Source organism: Lagopus leucura, unplaced genomic scaffold (genome assembly GCF_019238085.1).
Source record: "Lagopus leucura isolate 7727_CA_CO unplaced genomic scaffold, USGS_WTPT01 Super-Scaffold_739, whole genome shotgun sequence".
NCBI classification, from domain to species: Eukaryota; Metazoa; Chordata; class Aves; order Galliformes; family Phasianidae; genus Lagopus; species Lagopus leucura.
The window spans coordinates 11,141,417-11,159,188 of record NW_024962255.1 but is presented as its reverse complement, the minus strand read 5'-3'; the positions used below and the strand labels follow the sequence as shown (position 1 = coordinate 11,159,188).

The 17,772-nt window shown below is 51.6% G+C and overlaps 1 protein-coding gene across 2 annotated transcripts; it reads left to right on the top strand.

Moving 5' to 3' along the window:
- The first annotated feature begins 167 nt into the window (after window positions 1-167).
- On the top strand, window positions 168-15,541 carry DNAJB12 (DnaJ heat shock protein family (Hsp40) member B12). 2 transcript variants are annotated; one of them, XM_042863059.1, is made up of 9 exons: window positions 168-315; window positions 1,162-1,336; window positions 2,925-3,070; window positions 7,005-7,190; window positions 8,397-8,476; window positions 9,222-9,331; window positions 11,698-11,870; window positions 12,418-12,563; window positions 13,794-15,541. In XM_042863059.1, the coding sequence occupies exons 1-8, from the start codon at window positions 183-185 to the stop codon at window positions 12,537-12,539; spliced, it is 1,125 nt and encodes a 374-aa protein (XP_042718993.1). In that variant the 5' UTR covers window positions 168-182; the 3' UTR covers window positions 12,540-12,563; window positions 13,794-15,541. The 2 variants fall into 2 exon arrangements, with proteins under 2 accessions (XP_042718993.1, XP_042718992.1); XM_042863058.1 differs by having other exon boundaries at window positions 12,418-12,569.
- Window positions 15,542-17,772: the final 2,231 nt, after the last annotated feature.

The window sequence follows — 17,772 nt, the reverse complement described above, 5'->3', positions numbered from 1 at the left end:
ATCTCGTGTCTTGACGCCGCTCCGCCAGGCGGGGAGGGCACCGAGCCCGCCGGCGACGCTCCGGGGCGGCGCGCGCCCGCCCTCGCGGCAGTACGGCGGGGGGCGGGGCCACGTGGGGGCGCGGCCGCGACGTCATCACCCCGCGCGCAGCACCGCCCCCGCCCCGGCCGGCCGCCGCCGCCATGGAGTCGAACAGGGACGAGGCGGAGCGGTGTATCGGCATCGCGCTGGCCGCCATCAAGGCCAACCAGCCCGAACGAGCCCGCCGCTTCCTGGAGAAGGCGCAGCGCCTCTACCCCTCGCCGCGGGTCCGCGGTGAGCGGCGGCGGGCGCGGGGCGGAGCGAGAGGGGGGAGGGGAGGTCGGGGCCGGCGGCGCGGCCCGAGCGCTGCCACAGCAGCTTCGGCGGGCCGCGCCTGCACCGTGCGGGGCGGCGCGCGGGGCGTGCTGGGAAGGCGAGTCCTCCGGGGGAGGAACGGTGGGGAGCGGGACGGGGGGAAGGGCGGCAGCCTTCCTATGGGAGTACGGCACGCGGGGTCGGGTAGCGCGGATGCGAGGGGGCCAACCTGCCGAGCGGCCGAAAAATAGCTACAAGTACGTCGGGGAGGCGCAGGTGGCCGCCGGGTAGGGACGCGTGCGCCGCGAGGTGGGTCGCAGCGCGGAGGCGACCGGCTTGCTGCACTGGGCCGTGTCCGGGCGTTGCGGGAGGAGGCCGAATCCTCGGCTGTCTGATCCCGCCTCGGGAAAGGAGAGCGAGCCTGGAAGCCTTCCGCTATTACCGAGAGATCTTGGCCCGGGAATCGGGAAAAAGTGCCCCGCCAGGGGGCGGCGGGCGCGGCACGCAGCTGCTGGAGTTCAAGGAGCGGCTGGACGACGCGCTCGAATGTAGAGTCTGAGTTCTGGGCGCTCCTGTGCGGAGCTGGGGGTTGGACTCCGTGCTCCTTATGGGTCCCTTCCAACTCGGGGTGTCCTGCGATCCGATGGGAGAAGGCAAGCGGAGGAGGGTACGTTGCTGCAGAGATTCTCCCACGCTCCCAGACCTGCGGTATTCCGGGAGTAGCTGAGAGCTGGGTTAAAGAGGGATGGCTCTAGGGAAGCGGGAAGGGCAGAGTGAGCTCGGTGTTCTCTGACCTTGTTTTGCTTTCCCCTTTTCTCCTTTCAGTTCTCCTCGAGTCGCTCAACAAGAGCGAGCCGTCATCCACCGGGCAGTCCCAGGCCCGGGAGTCCCCAAACGCCCAGTTCAGGAAGGCGGGCGGGGACTTCCCTTCAGCCAATGGGGAGGCCGGCGGGGAGGCCCCCAAGGGCTACACGCAGGACCAGGTGGATGCCGTGAAGAGGTGTGTGTGCTGCTTACACCCAGTGTTTGTTATGTGATATCTGTCTGTTTCTCACCGTGTTTTTAAGATGTAGGGGCAGAGCGCGAAACGGGAGTGTACGCAGAATAGGTCAGAGTTGGACAGCTGTTTATATTCAGTGCTATGTGAGAGATTTGGTCAGCTCTGATCCACGTGGAGTGGTCTTTTTCCAGTGAGGTGTTAAAAGGGAACCTAGGTGGCCCTGCAAGGCAGCTGCCAAGGATGAGACTTTCCCCTCACGGCACATACAGAGGCTAGAGCTGCAGGCAGGCAGGCGATTTCCTGGTGAGGTGCAAAGGGCATTTTGAGTACGTTTGTTCTATGGACTTCACAGAATCACAGAATCACCCGGGTTGGAAGGGACCTCAAGGATCATGTAGTTCCAACCCCCCTGCCTAGCACGGCCACCAAACATACACATTTAGATCAGGTTGCCCAGGACCCCATCCAACCTGGCCTTGAACACGTCCAAGGACAGGGAATCCACAACCTCCCTGGGCAGGAAGGAGGGAGGACTTCATATGAATGTTTCCTTTAGGTGCTGTTCAGTGGTTCTGTGCAAAATCCCATATAGTGCTGAGATGTGTTGGGGGAAGCCATGGCTCACAGCTTGCAGCGGGAAGCCCTTATGTTCTGAGCCTTGCCCTGTAGCAAGTGCCAGGGGGTGTGGGTGTCCCTCTCACCTGCAGACGGTCCCTCCAAGAGCTCAACAATGTAGAAATCTACAGCAGGTCACTTCACTCTGTTTGGATGATGTATTTCTAAGGCTCTTATTGGATAGTCCCAAGGCACATTTATCTAGTCACCCCTTTTTCAAATGCTGTTTCAGCTGTTCATTATTCCTTTGTACCACTTGTAAATGCTGGAAGTTGAAGGACTGAACCGTGTGCGCAGTCACTTGGTAAACTCTGCGTAAGCCTTTGGGTATGCTCTGGGTTGCGCAAGAGCTGCTCTGGCTAATTGATTTCCGAGTCTGTTTGCTATGTCACCTGATTCTCCAGAAAGCCAGCTCGTTTTATTCTGTCTTGTATAAGTCATGTAAGAAAGAGAAACTGTGACGGAGCTGTGAGGAGTATGCAGCAGGAGCTGGGCTGCACACAGGCCTGGGCAGCTCCTCCCGCTCCTTCTCCTGTTAAGTCTGAACCAGTGGGGCCTGAGGGAGATTGTTAAAACCAAGCCAGAAGCCCAGATGTCCCCCAGCCTGCCACGTGTAATCCCCACACCTCCTGAACAGCCTTTAAAACGTGAGTGTGATGAATCTGAAGCTTATTTGTGAATCGCGTGCTTGTGCAGGTGATATCATAGTCTGTGGAGAGGCCCTCCTACCTTTACAGGAATGGCTTGTTCTGTGGGAGTGTTTGTGTGCTCGTAAAGCAGGTCTTCTGTGGATGAGCATGCAAAAAAAATTAGGTCACCCTCTGAGGAATTAGAACTGAGTAAACTGGAGTTTGCTGAACAACATCAGTTGAAACTGCGATACGTGAGACACTGCAGAGTTGATGTGTTTGTGGCAAAGCAGTTTTTGTAGCTGGAATTCACTGCCCTTGTTTTCTCATTTATCTTCTGGTAGGGTAAAGCAATGTAAGGATTACTACGAAATTCTGGGAGTCAATAGAGAAGCCTCTGATGAGGACTTGAAAAAGGCTTACAGGAAACTCGCACTGAAATTTCACCCAGATAAGAACCACGCACCCGGGGCTACAGAGGCATTTAAAGGTAAAGTATATTTCCCCCTTGATGATTTAGATTCATAGAATCGTTAGAGTCAGAAGGGACCTTTAAAGGCCATCTAGTCTATTGGTATCCCAGTGTACAGGGGCACCACAGCTAGATCAGGTTGCCCAGGGCCTGATCTAGCCTCGCCTTGAAAGTCTCCAGGGGCGAGGCATCCACCACATCTCTGGGCAGCCTGTGCCAGTGCCTCACTGCCCTCACTGTAAGAATTTACCTTATATCTAACCTAAACCTACCTTATTTGAGCTTGAAGCCATTTCCCCTTGTTCTGTCACCAAAGACCCTGCTAAAGAGGCTGTCCCCTTCTTTTCTGTAGCTCCCCTTTAGATTCTGACAGGTCACTATCAGGTCACCTTGCAGCCTTCTCTTCTCCAGGCAGCGCAGCCCCAGCTCTGTCAGCCTGTCTCTGAAAGTTTTCCTGCAGCTGTCAGGTGATGGTGCTGAGCTTGGCTAGAAAGATCTCAAAACAACCTCACAGGCCAGGCAGAGCAAATTAAATTTTTGTCAGTAAAGTTGTCTCTCTTGTGAGATGGTGACATTACGAACAAAGTATGTGCTAAGCTTAAAGTATCAAGTATAGGTTGATGTGTTTAAGCTTTGCTTCTACTGGTTGGACAAGGAGAAGCTTTCCTTGTTTCCAAGCAGCTATTCCTGTCTTCTACTACATGGTCTTCTGCCACATGGCTTGGGAGGGAATTCCCTCCAGATCTCACTTCCATTCTCCCCTGAATGGGAGCTCTCAGCTCACAGGGAGAGGCTCCAAGTCCTGCAGCCACCCAGCAAAGGGCAGGTGCTGGTGTGCACCCCTTCCCAGTGACAGCCAAAGCAGAGATGCAGTGAGCTGTGCAGCCCCACATGCAGTTATTGAGTTTGCAGCCCTTCTAGGCTCCTCCAATCACGGAGCATTTCAGGCAACTCAGTCTTGCCAGTTTCACATGAGCACTCAACACCTGACTGTTGTGAAAGGCTGTGGGTGGAATTGTAGGATACCAACACTAGGTGAAAATTTCTTGGGTGAAACTGCACCAGCTACACAGCCAAGGCCAGGCAGAACTCAAGGAAGTCACCAGTACCTTCAGTTCTGTTGAGAATAACCTCAGCACCTCTCTAGCAGGGATGGTTGCAGGGTAATAACGCACCTTAAAACTGGAGTCATTTTCCTAGAGAAATGGTTTTGTTTAAAATGGAACATATGAAATAAGGCTTAAAGCATTATATGTCCATCTGGGAGCTGTTCTGAGTTTGTAGGGAAGGCAGTGGCTAGATTATGTCCAACATCTGTGAGCTTTTTCCTTTGTGTTTTTTTTCATCTTATTTCTGTATTATACATCAAATTCTTAGCAGGAGCTGCTTGGAGGTACACTTAGCTGAGCTTTTGCCCTCTGATAGTGCATGCTCAAATTCTACCTATGGGGCAGGTAGAAGTATATAGTATTTCGCTATAATAAATGCTGTAGAGTTGCCCAACAACTTCATTCAACCGTGGGAAGGAAAATAAAGGAGCAGCAGGCTGGTGATCGTGCCCCCGAGCTGGCTCTGGAATTGCTCCACTCAGAAGCAAAAGAGGGTTTTTCTGACTGTGTCCCTGGAAACAGCCCTGCAGGCAGTTACCTGGACACCTGTACCCATGGGGTAGGTTTTTATCTTCAGTGCTACCTGGAGAGGAAGCACAGCAGTGGCATCCTGCCTGTGGGTTTTTGAGCTGTGGTGATGGATGTGTTGTGAACTGCTGGAGCAGCATGCAGAGGTGCCATCTGGAAGAAACCCTTTTTCTTCAGAGGCTTGGAGGTTTGATTGTTAAAGAGCTAAACACAACCTCCCGTGACAGTTTTACAGCGTTGGTTTTGCTGTGTGAGGCTATTTAAATACTGTGTTCTGATGATGCTTTTCACTCCTGAAATGGCAGTAGAACTTCTGTTGGCGCAGGAAGCAAGGCTAGCCTGCTCTCAGCGTGTTGGCACAGCACTGGGGTAAAGAAGAATTCAGCAGTAAAAGTCTCACGTAAGGTTTGTTTCAAGGATTTTAAGACAGATCCACAACTGCTAAGTGTCTTGCTGTTAGCAAATGAGGAGCTGACCCTCAGCTGCTTGGGAAAGCCTGTTTTAGTGCAGGGGCCAAATGAAATAGCAAGCACCTGCAGACGTGTAGCTACACCGTGTGTGTGGTAAGCCCCTGCTCAATAGTTTGTCCTTCACCTTGCTAAGTGGCGAAAGGCAAGTTTCTTCACCTGTAATCTTAAATAGTGATGTTTGCCAAAGGCTTTGACAAGAGGTACGTGCCAGAAGTCGTGTGTTAAGCAAGGTGCCCTTTATCTTTCCCTGCAGAGCTATCTGCTGCCAGGTTATCTCTCCCCTGAGCTTGTCTCCTGGGCTCCCCTGTCCTTCAGCCCCAAGCTGGGCTCCTGGTTCACAGCGCTTGCTGAAGTCTGGCTGGCTGGTTCCAGAGGGTGCTGGGGGAGATGTGTGCTGCTCTAAGGGTTTTAGTTAATTTTTTCTAGCATTGGTATATTAGCTGAAGGCTTGTCGTTCATCTTCCCAGTGACAGCTGATAAAGTGCTACGTCTCGTCCAGAGACCTTGTCTCGGTCCAGGGTTGCAGCTGGTTGCAGCCTGTGTGGTACCAGATTTGCATTGCTGCCTTGGGCTGACGTCAGGAAAAGAGCTGAACGTAGCTATGTGGGGCTGAAATCCTGGCTTGGAATGAGATGGTCCTTGGGCTTTGTCAGCAGAAGGCTAAACAATGAACAGAATCCTGAATTGCTCCATGTTCATTGCTTAACCGTGCAGTTGGAAAGGACAAGCTCCTGTGCTGGAGTGAGTCAGTCCTTGCTGCCTCACTTCTGTTCTTGGTTGAAGAAATGCTCATTCTAATTATAACCAAGAATTAGAACAAGTATTAACACCCTCTGCTCTCCAAACCTGTAGTCTAAGAAAAAACCATACCCTTCTGTCTGACTATCAGGAAAATTTTGAATCTTCGTCTCCTCTGAAGGGCACGTGTCTCCCTTCTTTTCTGTCACTTCTGCTCCTGCCTTTAACTCACCCGTCAGCTCCAGTACGACGAACTTCTTAAGCTCTTTGCAACACAGGAGGAGAAGATCCTCTCTGTGGTCACATACAGAGGCTGCTGGGTAGGCTGGTGCCGAGGGAAGTGGTGAGCTGGCATGGCTAGGGAGGGGAGCCCAGAAAGAGGAGGGTGGCAGGAGGCTGTCGTGGTGGGAAGGCTCGCGTGTGCTGAGGCTGGGAAACTGCGGGGGGATGTCATTCCAGTACATTTCCACTGTCACAGGCACTGCTCAACAGCCCTTGTAATTATGCGCCTTAGTTTTGGCATCTGGACATTTTGAAATCCACGGCTCAGCGATAGAGCTTTTAGCCAGCATCTCCTTACTGGCTTTTACTGGAGGTTTTAAAGTCTCTTGGCGATCTCACTTGTACTTAAATTCTTTGCAGTTCTGATTTTAGGCTGTGATACCAGTGCCCTTATGCCACCTTCAAATAAAATGTATTAACTAAAGTCATACTTTCCTGTGTGGATACTTATGGATGAAGACTATTAGTTGTTCAAAGAAACAATAACTGTAATCAAATGAAACTTGTATCAACTCTGTTACCAGTATTTCTGACCAGTGCATAGTTTCATGCCTGTTTCCCTAAGGACACATGTGGAATTCGTGCCAGTCCTATCATAGTTTCTCATTTGGATTAATGAAGGCCATGGGCACTGAGTCTCCCCGTGTGGTTTTTTTTCCTCCTGTGTTTGCAGAGAAGCATTCTGGGTGCTGCAGGAGCCTGCTGGGGGTCGGGAGCTGCTGAGGATCCTGTCTGGGGGCTGAGGCAGGCGAGTCCTTTTGCAGGGCTCAGCATATCGTTGCTAGGAGGAAGAAACTAATTGCTTCCTTATTGTCGATGTTTCAGCCATCGGTAACGCATATGCGGTCTTGAGCAACCCAGAGAAGAGGAAGCAATATGACCAGTTTGGAGACGAGAAGCTCAACCCTGCTCGGCATGGTCACACGCACTCAGACTTCCACCGCGGCTTTGAGGCAGACATCTCCCCCGAGGACCTCTTCAACATGTTCTTTGGTGGTGGTTTTCCCTCGAGTAAGCACGTCAAACTTTAACCTCTTTAACAGGACCCGACCCTTTTACCAGAGTCACAATGCAGCAGGATTTATTTGGCAGTGCTGGGATTGATTTGAGAGCTGTGTTCCTCTCTGCAGCGGAATTTGATGGGAGTTTTCTTTCAGAAATTCCCCAAACACATTGAGTTTCTAAATTGATAAGATAGGTACTTGGAGAACTTGGGCTTCCTTCCGACTTCACGTATCTGCGTGCTCGCAGTGTTAACTGTTTTTAGGCTGGATTGGATGTTAGAACAAAAATCATGAACAAAAATGCCACGCTTTAATGCAAAGCATGAAAATAATCCTGTCCTGAGGAAAGTTTTTCTGCCTGGTGGCTTGAGAAGTTAAATCTTCTCAGCAGAACAAACTGTGGTATCTTCTAGACCTCCGTCTGTATCTGCTCTGCCACACAGCTCAAGTGGTTTCTTTTACATATGTATCCACTGGGATGTTGTAGGAGACTCCCTTGTGTCTCCAGTGTGGAGGCAGCCATTACTAGGCCTCTGTTAAATGATTCGGGGAACAAATCTGTGTTTCACTTGAGATTTACTGTGGTAGCTCTTTCCTATCTTCTGTGTCAGAACTGACACACCAGTGCCAAGCACTTGCAAAGGCATCTGGAGACCTTCTGTGGTATTCGTGTTCTGCCTGTCACAAAGGTAAAGTGACTCCAGTAAAAACAGAGCTGCTATTTTAGCTCAGTCTTTTTTCCTTTTCCCACTATCCCAGGAGAATTCAGGACTGGTTTTGCAGCTGCTTTCCCTTTTCAGCTGTAATTTCGACATTTAAAACAAGATGTGGAAAAGCTGTTTTTTAAGGTGGAAAAAACAAGAATGATTTCTGTTTGCTTGACAGCAGATGTGCTGTCCCTGAACAGCCTGTTGTGCTGCTGGCTGTGTGACAGGCTGAGCTGGGAACGGCGGTGGCAGCAGAGCAGATTCAAGTGCGAGCACAGCATGGATTTCCTTTAGAATCTCACTTCTTGTATCTTTGCTGAGTGTGGTCCGAACCAAAGAAACAAATCGGGGATCATTCTGGAAGTGTTCAAAGTTCCTGGATTTGCTGCTTTGTCTCATCATGCAGTCTGTTTTTTCTTGGTGAGGCTGACATGGAGCATGGCCACCTCTTGTGGCTCATTCCCAGCAGACCTGCACCAGCTCTGACAGTTATCTTTTGCTTGTAGGTAATGTTCACGTGTACAGCAATGGCAGGATGCGATACACCTATCATCAGAGGCAGGACAGACGAGAACACCAGGGTGATGTAAGTGATGGGAGCAGGCAGGGGGCTGGGAGCTGGAATGCTTTTTGCAGTGCACACGTTGCCAGTTAGCTGGTGTGGCAATTGCGTGAAGCAGAGCTGCCTGTGTTCTCCTCCCTGTGCAGCAAGCTGGAGCTGTGGGAAGTACACTGCCTGCAGAATTTGTGCTGCTTCATTTATGGGTAGTTGTTCCCACAGGGCTTTCAGAACTGTCTTCCAGCAGGGAAAGCACAGATGTATCCTGAAACAGTGCCACTTTGAAATGAGGTCGTACTGGTTTTTGAGAGAGAATAAGCATTTCCTTTCATATTTAATTTCCTACTTTCAAGACAAATCCAGCTTTCAGATAACATGAGTGCACATGGCTCCTCCTGATGTGTACTCATTTTCCCTTTTAGTTCAGAATATAGGATCAGGCATTTCTGATCTGTGGTGCTTAATTAACCAAAGGAAAAAATTTGGTGGCACGAGTTATTTGGGTTTTTCTGCCACAGGATCTGTCTCCAGCACTATGAGCCCTTTCAACGAATAAAATGAGATTGCAGGATTTACATAACCCTCTTCTTTTGATAACTAATAGTACTGTGTCTGGGCTGCTGGGCTCTTCCTGCTTATCTTATGGAACCTCGCTGGCCCAAAAGGGCAGGGGAATGGAGGCTGTGATAGGGCTGGGAGGGAGGGCTTAGCTGCAGGGTCTTTGTGTGCAGGCATATGAACAGTGCTCCATCATGCATTTCTCCTCCCTCAGGGTGGCCTTGGGCTGTTTGTCCAGCTGATGCCTATCCTCATCCTGATCGTGGTGTCTGCTCTCAGCCAGATGATGGTCTCCAGCCCGCCCTACAGCCTGAGCCAGAGGCCGTTAGTACCCCGTACTCTGAAACCTATCCGTGTGTTGGGGTTGGGTGGGTTATGGGGGGCTGGGTGGCACAGTGGGTAGCGAACCAGGAGCTCTGTTTTCCCTGGCAGCTTTTGGCTTCATCACATCCCATCGTTGTTCTTCTGTCTGCTGTCATATGTGCAGGGGAAGGCTCCTTATTGTCAGGCGGGTCTGGAGATGGAAGGTACAGGGTTGTGCTGGGAGCGTGCTTAGCCAGGGAGCTTCTGCAGCCTGTGCCTGTGACTGGGTTAGAAAGGAACAGAATAAATGAGTTTGAGGAGCTGTAGCCCAGCAGGGTGGTTCAGACACACTGAGATCCCATGTGCAGAGTGAAATGAGATGTAGAGTTAAATGGAGGTGTGAAAAATGAAAGTCGTATCTATTCATCATTAAAGTCTTGGCTGGGTTTGTGTCTATACAAGGAAGAGGGGAAGGGATAAGAGGCATTCTCGTAGAAGGAAAGACTCTCCTGGAGAAATCCCCTGGTTCTCAACTTGCATCTTGCTGTGAGATAGCCGTGGGCAGACATTCACTGGGCAGAAGTAAACTGGGCACTGGTTCTTTCTGTGGAAATGCCCTGGTCAGCTCAGTGTGCTGACAAACAAGTTTCTATTCTTGGTCACTCAGTGGTGCCAGCCAGGAGCAAAAAGGCATGACGATTTCTGGCTGCTTGCATCATCATCCTTGACAGAGGCTTTGAGTATTTTCAGTGGCTGCTCCCTGCATATATGTGAAAGGCAGGTGGAGGTAGGGGTGGTGGCAGCCCCCGTGTAGCATCACTGATGGCACTGCTTATGGGTGGTGGTGTTAAATGCTACAGAAACCACCTTAGCTTTGGGTGCAAAGTAAAGGCTGTGACGTTAGTGCTTAGAATAAAAAGATGGAGTGTTTTTGAACAAGGCAGGATTAAGGGTAATTCTGAGAGGCTAAGGAGCGTTGAGGTGTGATTTCTGTCCTTGAGGACTGCAAAGTGAAGCACACATGCATTGTTTCTGTTTGGCTTATACGGGTGAAGAGGCAGTGCGTGGGGCCAGGAGGCATTCAGCAGAGGGCAGCTTTGAAGAGAACGGGGATTTGCTTCCAGCTTTGTCAGCGGCCAGAGCTGACCGTCATCCCTGAGCCTCGCTGTGTTCAAGCTGTCATCTTCCCTGCATACGCGAGGCATTGAAGGGAGAGATGCTGAGAGCAGGCGGCTGCTGTGCCGGCAGGCGGTGCTGTGCTCTAGCTGCGGCTGCCCGGCCGTGTTTTGCTGCTCGGCGCAGACACTGTGCTGGCCACCAAGCTGCAGCTTGCCGCCCCAAACCCAGCCAGCCTGAGGCGAGGCGCTTTCACGGCACCGGGAGGTTTTAGTGCCACTTGTTGACGGATAAAGCGCTGAGCTGAACTGCTTCTCTGCCAGCAAGTGCTGCCCGTACCTCAGAAAACAGCCAGAGAGCTTTCTGGTCTCGGTTGCCCACCGTTTGTCTTGGAATGCTGGATGCTGATGAAACGTGCAGGAGTGCTTGAATCACTCCTGCAAGCCCTGATAACAGGCTAAGGGTGAGCCGGATGGGTTAATGTTTATACCTGCCTTAGGAATCGGGCTCACTTTTAGTGCGGCAGCAGCTGGTATTTATTATGGGAAACTTTGGGCATGTCTCCAGATGGAGCTGTTCCCAATGGATGCAGTGTTTGGGCACAGGTCCTATGCTGCAGCTTGCACACACGCCCCAGTGAGTATCTCTAGGTTTGCTGGAGCATTGGGGAAAATAAGAACGTGGCTTTGTCTGAAATGCAAATCCAGGGGGTAGGGCGAAGAGAGATTTCCTTCTAGAAAGTACTGATTGGTGCAGGCTCGAGTGCAGAGAGGAGCTAATTTTGTTCTTGCAGCAGCATGTGATGTTCTGGAGGGAGCTGACACTCAGGGTCAGCAGCTCTCTTCTGAGGAGAGCGCAGGGGTGGGGAGTGAGCAGGGGCTGCGGGAGCACTGTGATAACCACTGCTCTGCCCACATCAGCCCCCAGCATGTGCAGTGCCCCTGGGGCGCACTGCCAAAAGCAGCAAGGAAGCTGCAGAGATTTAATTAGCACTGAAAATCCTAATGAGCACTTCATTTTAAATGGGTTTAGTCCTTGGGCAGTCCGCCTAAAGGGTTCTGTCTGCGTTCAGAGCTGTGCCCACCTAGCTAGAGGCCTGCCAGGCTGTCCCTCCCTGTGCTGATGTTTCTTTTCCACCAGAAGTGCTTCTCCTCCCCACGGCTGTGGGTGCAGGGGGTCGCTGTCCCTCACGGCACACTGTGCATGGTAAGGGGGTGCTGGCTGTGCCCTTCAAGTTTCCCACACCGTTGTGACTTTTCTTCTTGGACTAGGTCTGTGGGTCATGTACACAAGAGGATAACAGAGCACTTAAAAGTTATCTACTACGTATCTGAGAACTTTGCAGAAGAATACACGGGCACAAACTTGAAAAACGTGGAAAGGAGCGTGGAGGATGACTACATTGCAAACCTTCGAAATAACTGCTGGAAAGAGAAGCAGCAGAGTGAGTAGTGTGGGGTCAGGAGCAGAGAGTTTTGTTCGCTGCACGAGTTCTGCTGTGGAAAAGACTTTGGTGACTGAGCTGTGCTAAAGCTGTATTTTATCACCGTGTAGGCACGTTTCCTGTTTGTTTGTTTTTTCTGCCTATGACTTCATTTCTGTTCTGGCTCGGTTTGATTTTTTTATGCCACCACAGAACTAGTCAGACGGGAGTTGTGCCCCAGAGGTTCCCCAGCTGCTGTCAGTAGGATATCTGCTATGCAGTGGAGGGGAGGGCTGCAGCCACCTTGTCAGAAAGCCCCTACCAGCTCTCTGCATATCCCAGTTGTCCAAGGAGGGACCAAATTGCTCGTGAATATTGCTGGTGTATCCACCCAGCTCCCTGACACAGGCATATCTGTGAGCCTGCTGCCTGTGCTGTCTGCTGTCCCACAGCGTGGCAATCAGCACTGATGGTCTGAGCTCTGAGCCTCTGCCTTTCCTCCCCTATGCCTGATAGGATGGGTCTCCTTCCACCTTGGGTGTGTAACTCTGGACTTTTCCCTTTGCAGAGGAAGGGTTGTTATACCGGGCACGGTACTTTGGAGACACGGAGCTGTACCAGCGAGCACAGAAGATGGGCACCCCCAGCTGTAGCAGACTGTCAGACGTACAAGCCTCTCTGCATGGATAGTCGCTGCCGGCCCGCTCAGCAGAGGTCTAAGTACGAGCTGTGGCAGCAGAGCACGACACATAGTGCTTTTAACACTTAAATCTCTGAGGCACAAGCCTTCACGCGTCTCCTCCGGATGCTCAAACGTAACGGGGGGAGGCAGCCCCCTCTGTCAAGCCTACACTCCTTAATTGGGAAATTGATTTTGTTTAGCTTGCATGTCAGCACCCCTGGCTCACTCCAAGCTCGCATTGCTGGTGTTGGTTCTCTAGGAACAAAGCAAAAGCCCCAGGCGTGCTGGCAGCCTGGCTGAGCTCTTGTCAACCGCGCCTTCGATGCAGTGCCGCGTGCACCTTGGCTGGTTGGAAGTTTTATTCCTTATCTCGCTAAGCCTTGACCAGCCATGGCAGCCTGCCACCACGTTTTAAAGAACCCTTTTTCTTGCTTTCTTGTCTGTTTTATTGGAAAAGTTGTTATCCCCTGGCACTGTGGTGACTGTTAGAATGCAGGTGTTCCTTGCCTGCCTCTTGCCTTGCCGTGACGCTCCAGGAGAACGGAGCAAAGGGTCAGAGCCCACAGCAGGGGCTAGGAGCAGCTCGGCGTGTTAAACTGGAAAATAAAGTAAAAGCAGCGGAGTGGGAGCCCGGAGGGCTGTGGGGTAGGAGAGCTGGAGTCCAGGCAGCCCACACAGCACAGAAGAGAGCGGGTGTGCTGGGTCATGGGAGAGCTGATAAAATAATGAAAGCTTTGGCACAGAGTTTAGAGTTCTTTTTCTGCTTAATTATCAGCTGGAGGCCCATACAGGCCTTGTCTAACCACATCATTTCTTGAAAGTTGGATTTCTGTAGGAAATAAGTGAAAGTTTGCACCAAGTTTTAGTTGCAGGGGCACCACTGAGGCTTGATGCTGAACACCTAACTGTTGGAGTTTCTGATGCCAGTAAGGAGGTTTAGCAGTGGAGTTTTTCTCTATTTTCCTTGGCTAATGGAGCACATCTTAAGGCAAATCCTCTGGGTTGTGCTTGGCCTTTTCTGGTGTACTCTGGCTTCGGTTTACTCGGTACACCCACTCTTGTTTTCCTTTGCACCTCTCATGTCAGGGCAGGCTGGTGTTAAGAACCAGGAAAGAGGCAGTGCCTGCATGCCCACGGTGCTGGAGCAGAGGGACTGTGTGGGGGGCAGCACAGGGCAGGAGGCAGCTGCTGCGACGCAGGGACGGGTGGGCCGCAGAGGGGGCACTGCCGGGGACTGACACCGCTACCACTCTCGTTCCCAGACCCTTGACATACCTGAAGACTTTTGATGAAGTGCACTGAGCCGAGGTGACAGACTTTATATTTAAAGAATGAAATCTTATATTAAAATGGAATTGAGATTAGCAACGCACAACTGCCCTCTTTCTTCTCTCTGCCCGTCTCCGCCGGTGGATGTCCCAGGCGGCAGTTAGGACAGGACTAGAGGCCACCATCCTCATTCCCTTCCAGCAGCACCGCCGTGCAACGGCCTGGGTGGCGAAAGGAGCTGCACTGGAGAGAGAAATCGGACAATTCGCTGATAAAGAAAACGTTTAAAGAGAAGAAAAAAGAAAATATAACCTATTTAGAATTAATTTATAGCTGTATATACGTTGTACTTTTAAACTATGCAGGGGTTGGATGATTAAATTATTTTGCTTTGCGCCCGGTTTTGCGAACAGAGAAGCAGGAGGTCTCCGCAGGGTTGTGGCACAAGGCAGCGGTCACCTCGCGGTGGTTGCGCTTTGCTTTGCTGTGGATGGCAGCGATCCGTGGCTGGGGAGCTCAATGTCTGCCTGCCAGGCTGCCAGAGAAGCATTTCCGAATCCACGGGGGGAAAAAATCAATTGATGAAACCACCCAGATCTGCAGTTTGGATTTGCAACATTGGCAAGAACAACTGAGTGGTGGAGCCACGTGTTGCTCAGAGAAGGGATCATCCTGGATGCTTTTAGCTCATCACTTCTTGCTTTAGTCATGTGTGTAACTTTTTTTTTTTTTTTTTTTTTTTTTAATTTTGCAGCGTCCGCTTCAATTTTGCCTCGTAGTCATTGTGCAGCATTCATTCTGTGAGCAGGGCTGTCCGCAAGCTGCATCCCTTTGTTAATTTGCCAGTCCTGCACTTGGGATTCCTCACCCAGCAGCGCTCCGGTTTGCGGTAGAGCCCTGGCCTTAGGGCAGCTTCTAGGGAATGGAGCGTTCATTGCTCCTGTTGAAAGAAGCTCTGCAGGGTGAGATCAGCATCTGATGGGCTCCTCAGACCCCATTGCTGGGGAGCCGCGTGCCGGGGCTCACCTGCTCAGCCAGGCAGGGCCCGGCTTGGAGCAGCTCCAGGCTGCCATCCCCACCATGCGTGTGCAAGAGGCAAAAGGCAAATGAGCGGAGTTGCATCACTGGGACAAACTGGATCTTTTTTTGGTGCCCTGCAGTTAATTTTTGCCTGAAGACATTTCCTTTGAGAGCCTCCCCGGGTGCTGGGGGTTTGCTCAGGTGGGGGTGCGGGGTGGCCAGGCTGGGACGGCAGTGAGTGGCAACACGGATTGAGGTCTTTGGCATTAGGCATCCACGTGCTCTGTCTTGGGCCAGTTATTTGTTTTGCAAAGTATCAGCCCTCCTGTTAACTGTAAGCCTTATTATCCCACAGCTACCGCGGCTCAAACTTGATTTTAAGAGATTATTTTTTAATGATATCTCCATCTTCTGAAGGAATTTGGTGGAGTGTGTGACATGGGAATAGCTCTTAGTAGCGGCACAGGGCAGCTGGCAGAAGTCTCTGGGGTGGGGGCTGTAGGCTGTAGAGAGCAATGACATTTGCAAGAGTTGCTGGCCATTTCGCAACACAGCATTCCTTGCCCAGGGCCTGCCCACCTTGTGATTTCTCAAGTAGTTATTCATGGACAATACGAGCCAGAAAGCATAGAGCCTAACGGGTCTTCATGGAAGCTGTATTTCTTGATTTAGAATGAATTATAAAATTGTACATCTATAAATAAACGTTTGTAATGTGAAAGGCTTCAGTTGCGGTGATGTTGTGCAGATCCTGGTGTGAAATGGCAGCAATTTTCACCCCAGCACTGCATTTCTTAACTGCTCTTTTCCCTGAGTGTGAGGGGACTGCTTTATTCTCCTCCCACCACTACCTTCTACCTCTGCGCTCCTGCAGGAGTGAGAGTTTTTGAGCTCCCAAGGTCTTGGGGAAAGTAAATGTAAGGCCCAGCACTGCTCCCAAGCCTTGCGCTGGGGCACACGGGAAGAACCATCCAGCAGCGTCCCGGGTCCACCTGGAGGTACAAACTGATGCTATTTAAGATGGGATTATTGCTAATGGCTGCTAATAGATTGCTAAAAGCCGATTTTGTGTAACCAATTAATAATATCCCAATTTGTAGTCTCACCCTGACCTGCTGTAAACCAGAGGTGGCTGCCAGCTGCTGTGCGCCCCCAGTCTGGGCTCCTGCAGAGGATGGGGGCTGCCCTGGTGCACCTGGTCCTACAGCACCTGGGGCAACAGTGATCCAGACAGAGCTCCCTAGGAGTGGGATTTCTTTCATTTCCCTTTATTGGTGAGGGCAACTGGGGCTGCCCATGAGCTCCTTCCCCGCTCAGCAGTTCTTTAGCCCTAAAAATAAATAATCTCAATTACTCTGCCTGCTTCAGATGTCCCTGAAATGATACCCAGGAGTGATGCTGCAGAGGAGAGCCCCAGGTATCGCAGCCTTCTGTGTCCTCAGGGGCACCGAGCAGCCCGCGTCCACGTGGGAAGGCTAAATGAAGGCTTCTGGCACCTTGTGGGAGCTGCCAAAAGCCTCATGCTGCCCCCCAGGGACCTTGATGTGCATCCAGCCCGGGTTCTGTCACAGAAAGGGCAGCCCACTATAAATAGGAGCTGCTCCTGGGACTGGATTTGAGCTGTGTGTCTGGGGCTGCCGCAGGGCATTTGTGGGATGCGGGGATCTGGTGCAGAGGGGTTTCGTTTCACTGTTGTTCGTGGGGCTTTTTTGGAGCTCTCTGCAAAGCCCTTTTGCTTTTGCAACCCAGTTGCTCTCTGTAATCAGAAAGTGACACCAAGTCCTTTGGGTGAGGAAAGGGGAAAGCTGGGGCCGCAGTGGGGCACAGTGGGCAGCGGTCCCCCCGCACGCCTGTAAGGCTTCATGAAGTGCGTATATATAGCTATGAGACACAATGTGTCTCAGCATTTAAAGCTGCTGGGATGAGGGTATGGTGCTGTCAGCACGCTGTCTCTCTCTCAGTGTTGCTCCCTGGGGCAACGTGCCTTTCCTTCCCTGTGCCACCAGCGCCACAAGCTGCCAGCTGTGCAGCTCACCGTGGCTTCACCAAAGCATTGTGATCCAGTTTTCAGGTTTCGTGGCCTGGTGTGACACTAGGACACATACAGGGGTGATTCTTGGCCAGGCCCCAGAACAGAGTTGCCCTGTGCATGGACCAAAGAATGATCCAGAACATCAGCGCTGGGGAAATGCCCTGGTCCTCAACAAATTAGGAACAGGACACATAAGGAATAGGAAGCACAGCCTGGCTTTCTGCAGGTGAGCTGCTGCCTGGCTGGCCCAGCTCAGCTCCAGCTGCACCAAGGTGCGCGCAACGTGGCTCCCAGTGCTCTGGTGGGGGCTGGCTTTGGCAGAAGTAACTTTTCTTGGTAAGTTTTCATCACTCAGTGTCTGAGGTAAAAAGAAACACACCACAGAAGTCTGAGCCAGAACAAACTTGCGTTATAATAGAAATAAGTCAGCTGGTTTTTTTATCTCCAGCCTGGTTTTATCCTCCACACCTCATGCCTGACCCAGCGTGCCTGTCTTAATTACACTTTAGTGAAAGCCTTTTTTCTGAGTTGTTATAACTGCTAATTGCAGGCTGCTGTAATTGCACTCATTGGTGTAAATGCAGGCAGGCTCAGGAGCACACGTGGAAGAGGGCACTGCCTGGGTAGGTTGACACACACACTCTGTTTCACCCCTGCACCAGACTCTCCTGCTGCTTGCCAAAGCCCCAGACACATCCCGGTGGCTGTGGGCAATGGTGCACCTGGGCTGCTCAGGGGCTGAGTCAGCCCTGCCTGAGTCACAGCCCCGTGCCCCACACCGAGGCGTGCTGCAATTCCTGCCACCTCCCATCATCCCGAGGCCCCTCCAGGATGCAGGGCAGCAGGGGGATTTCTGCCCGCAGTGGAGGTGCTTGCATCATCCCTTCCCAAAGCCCAGCGAGGACAGGGACACAGCAGGG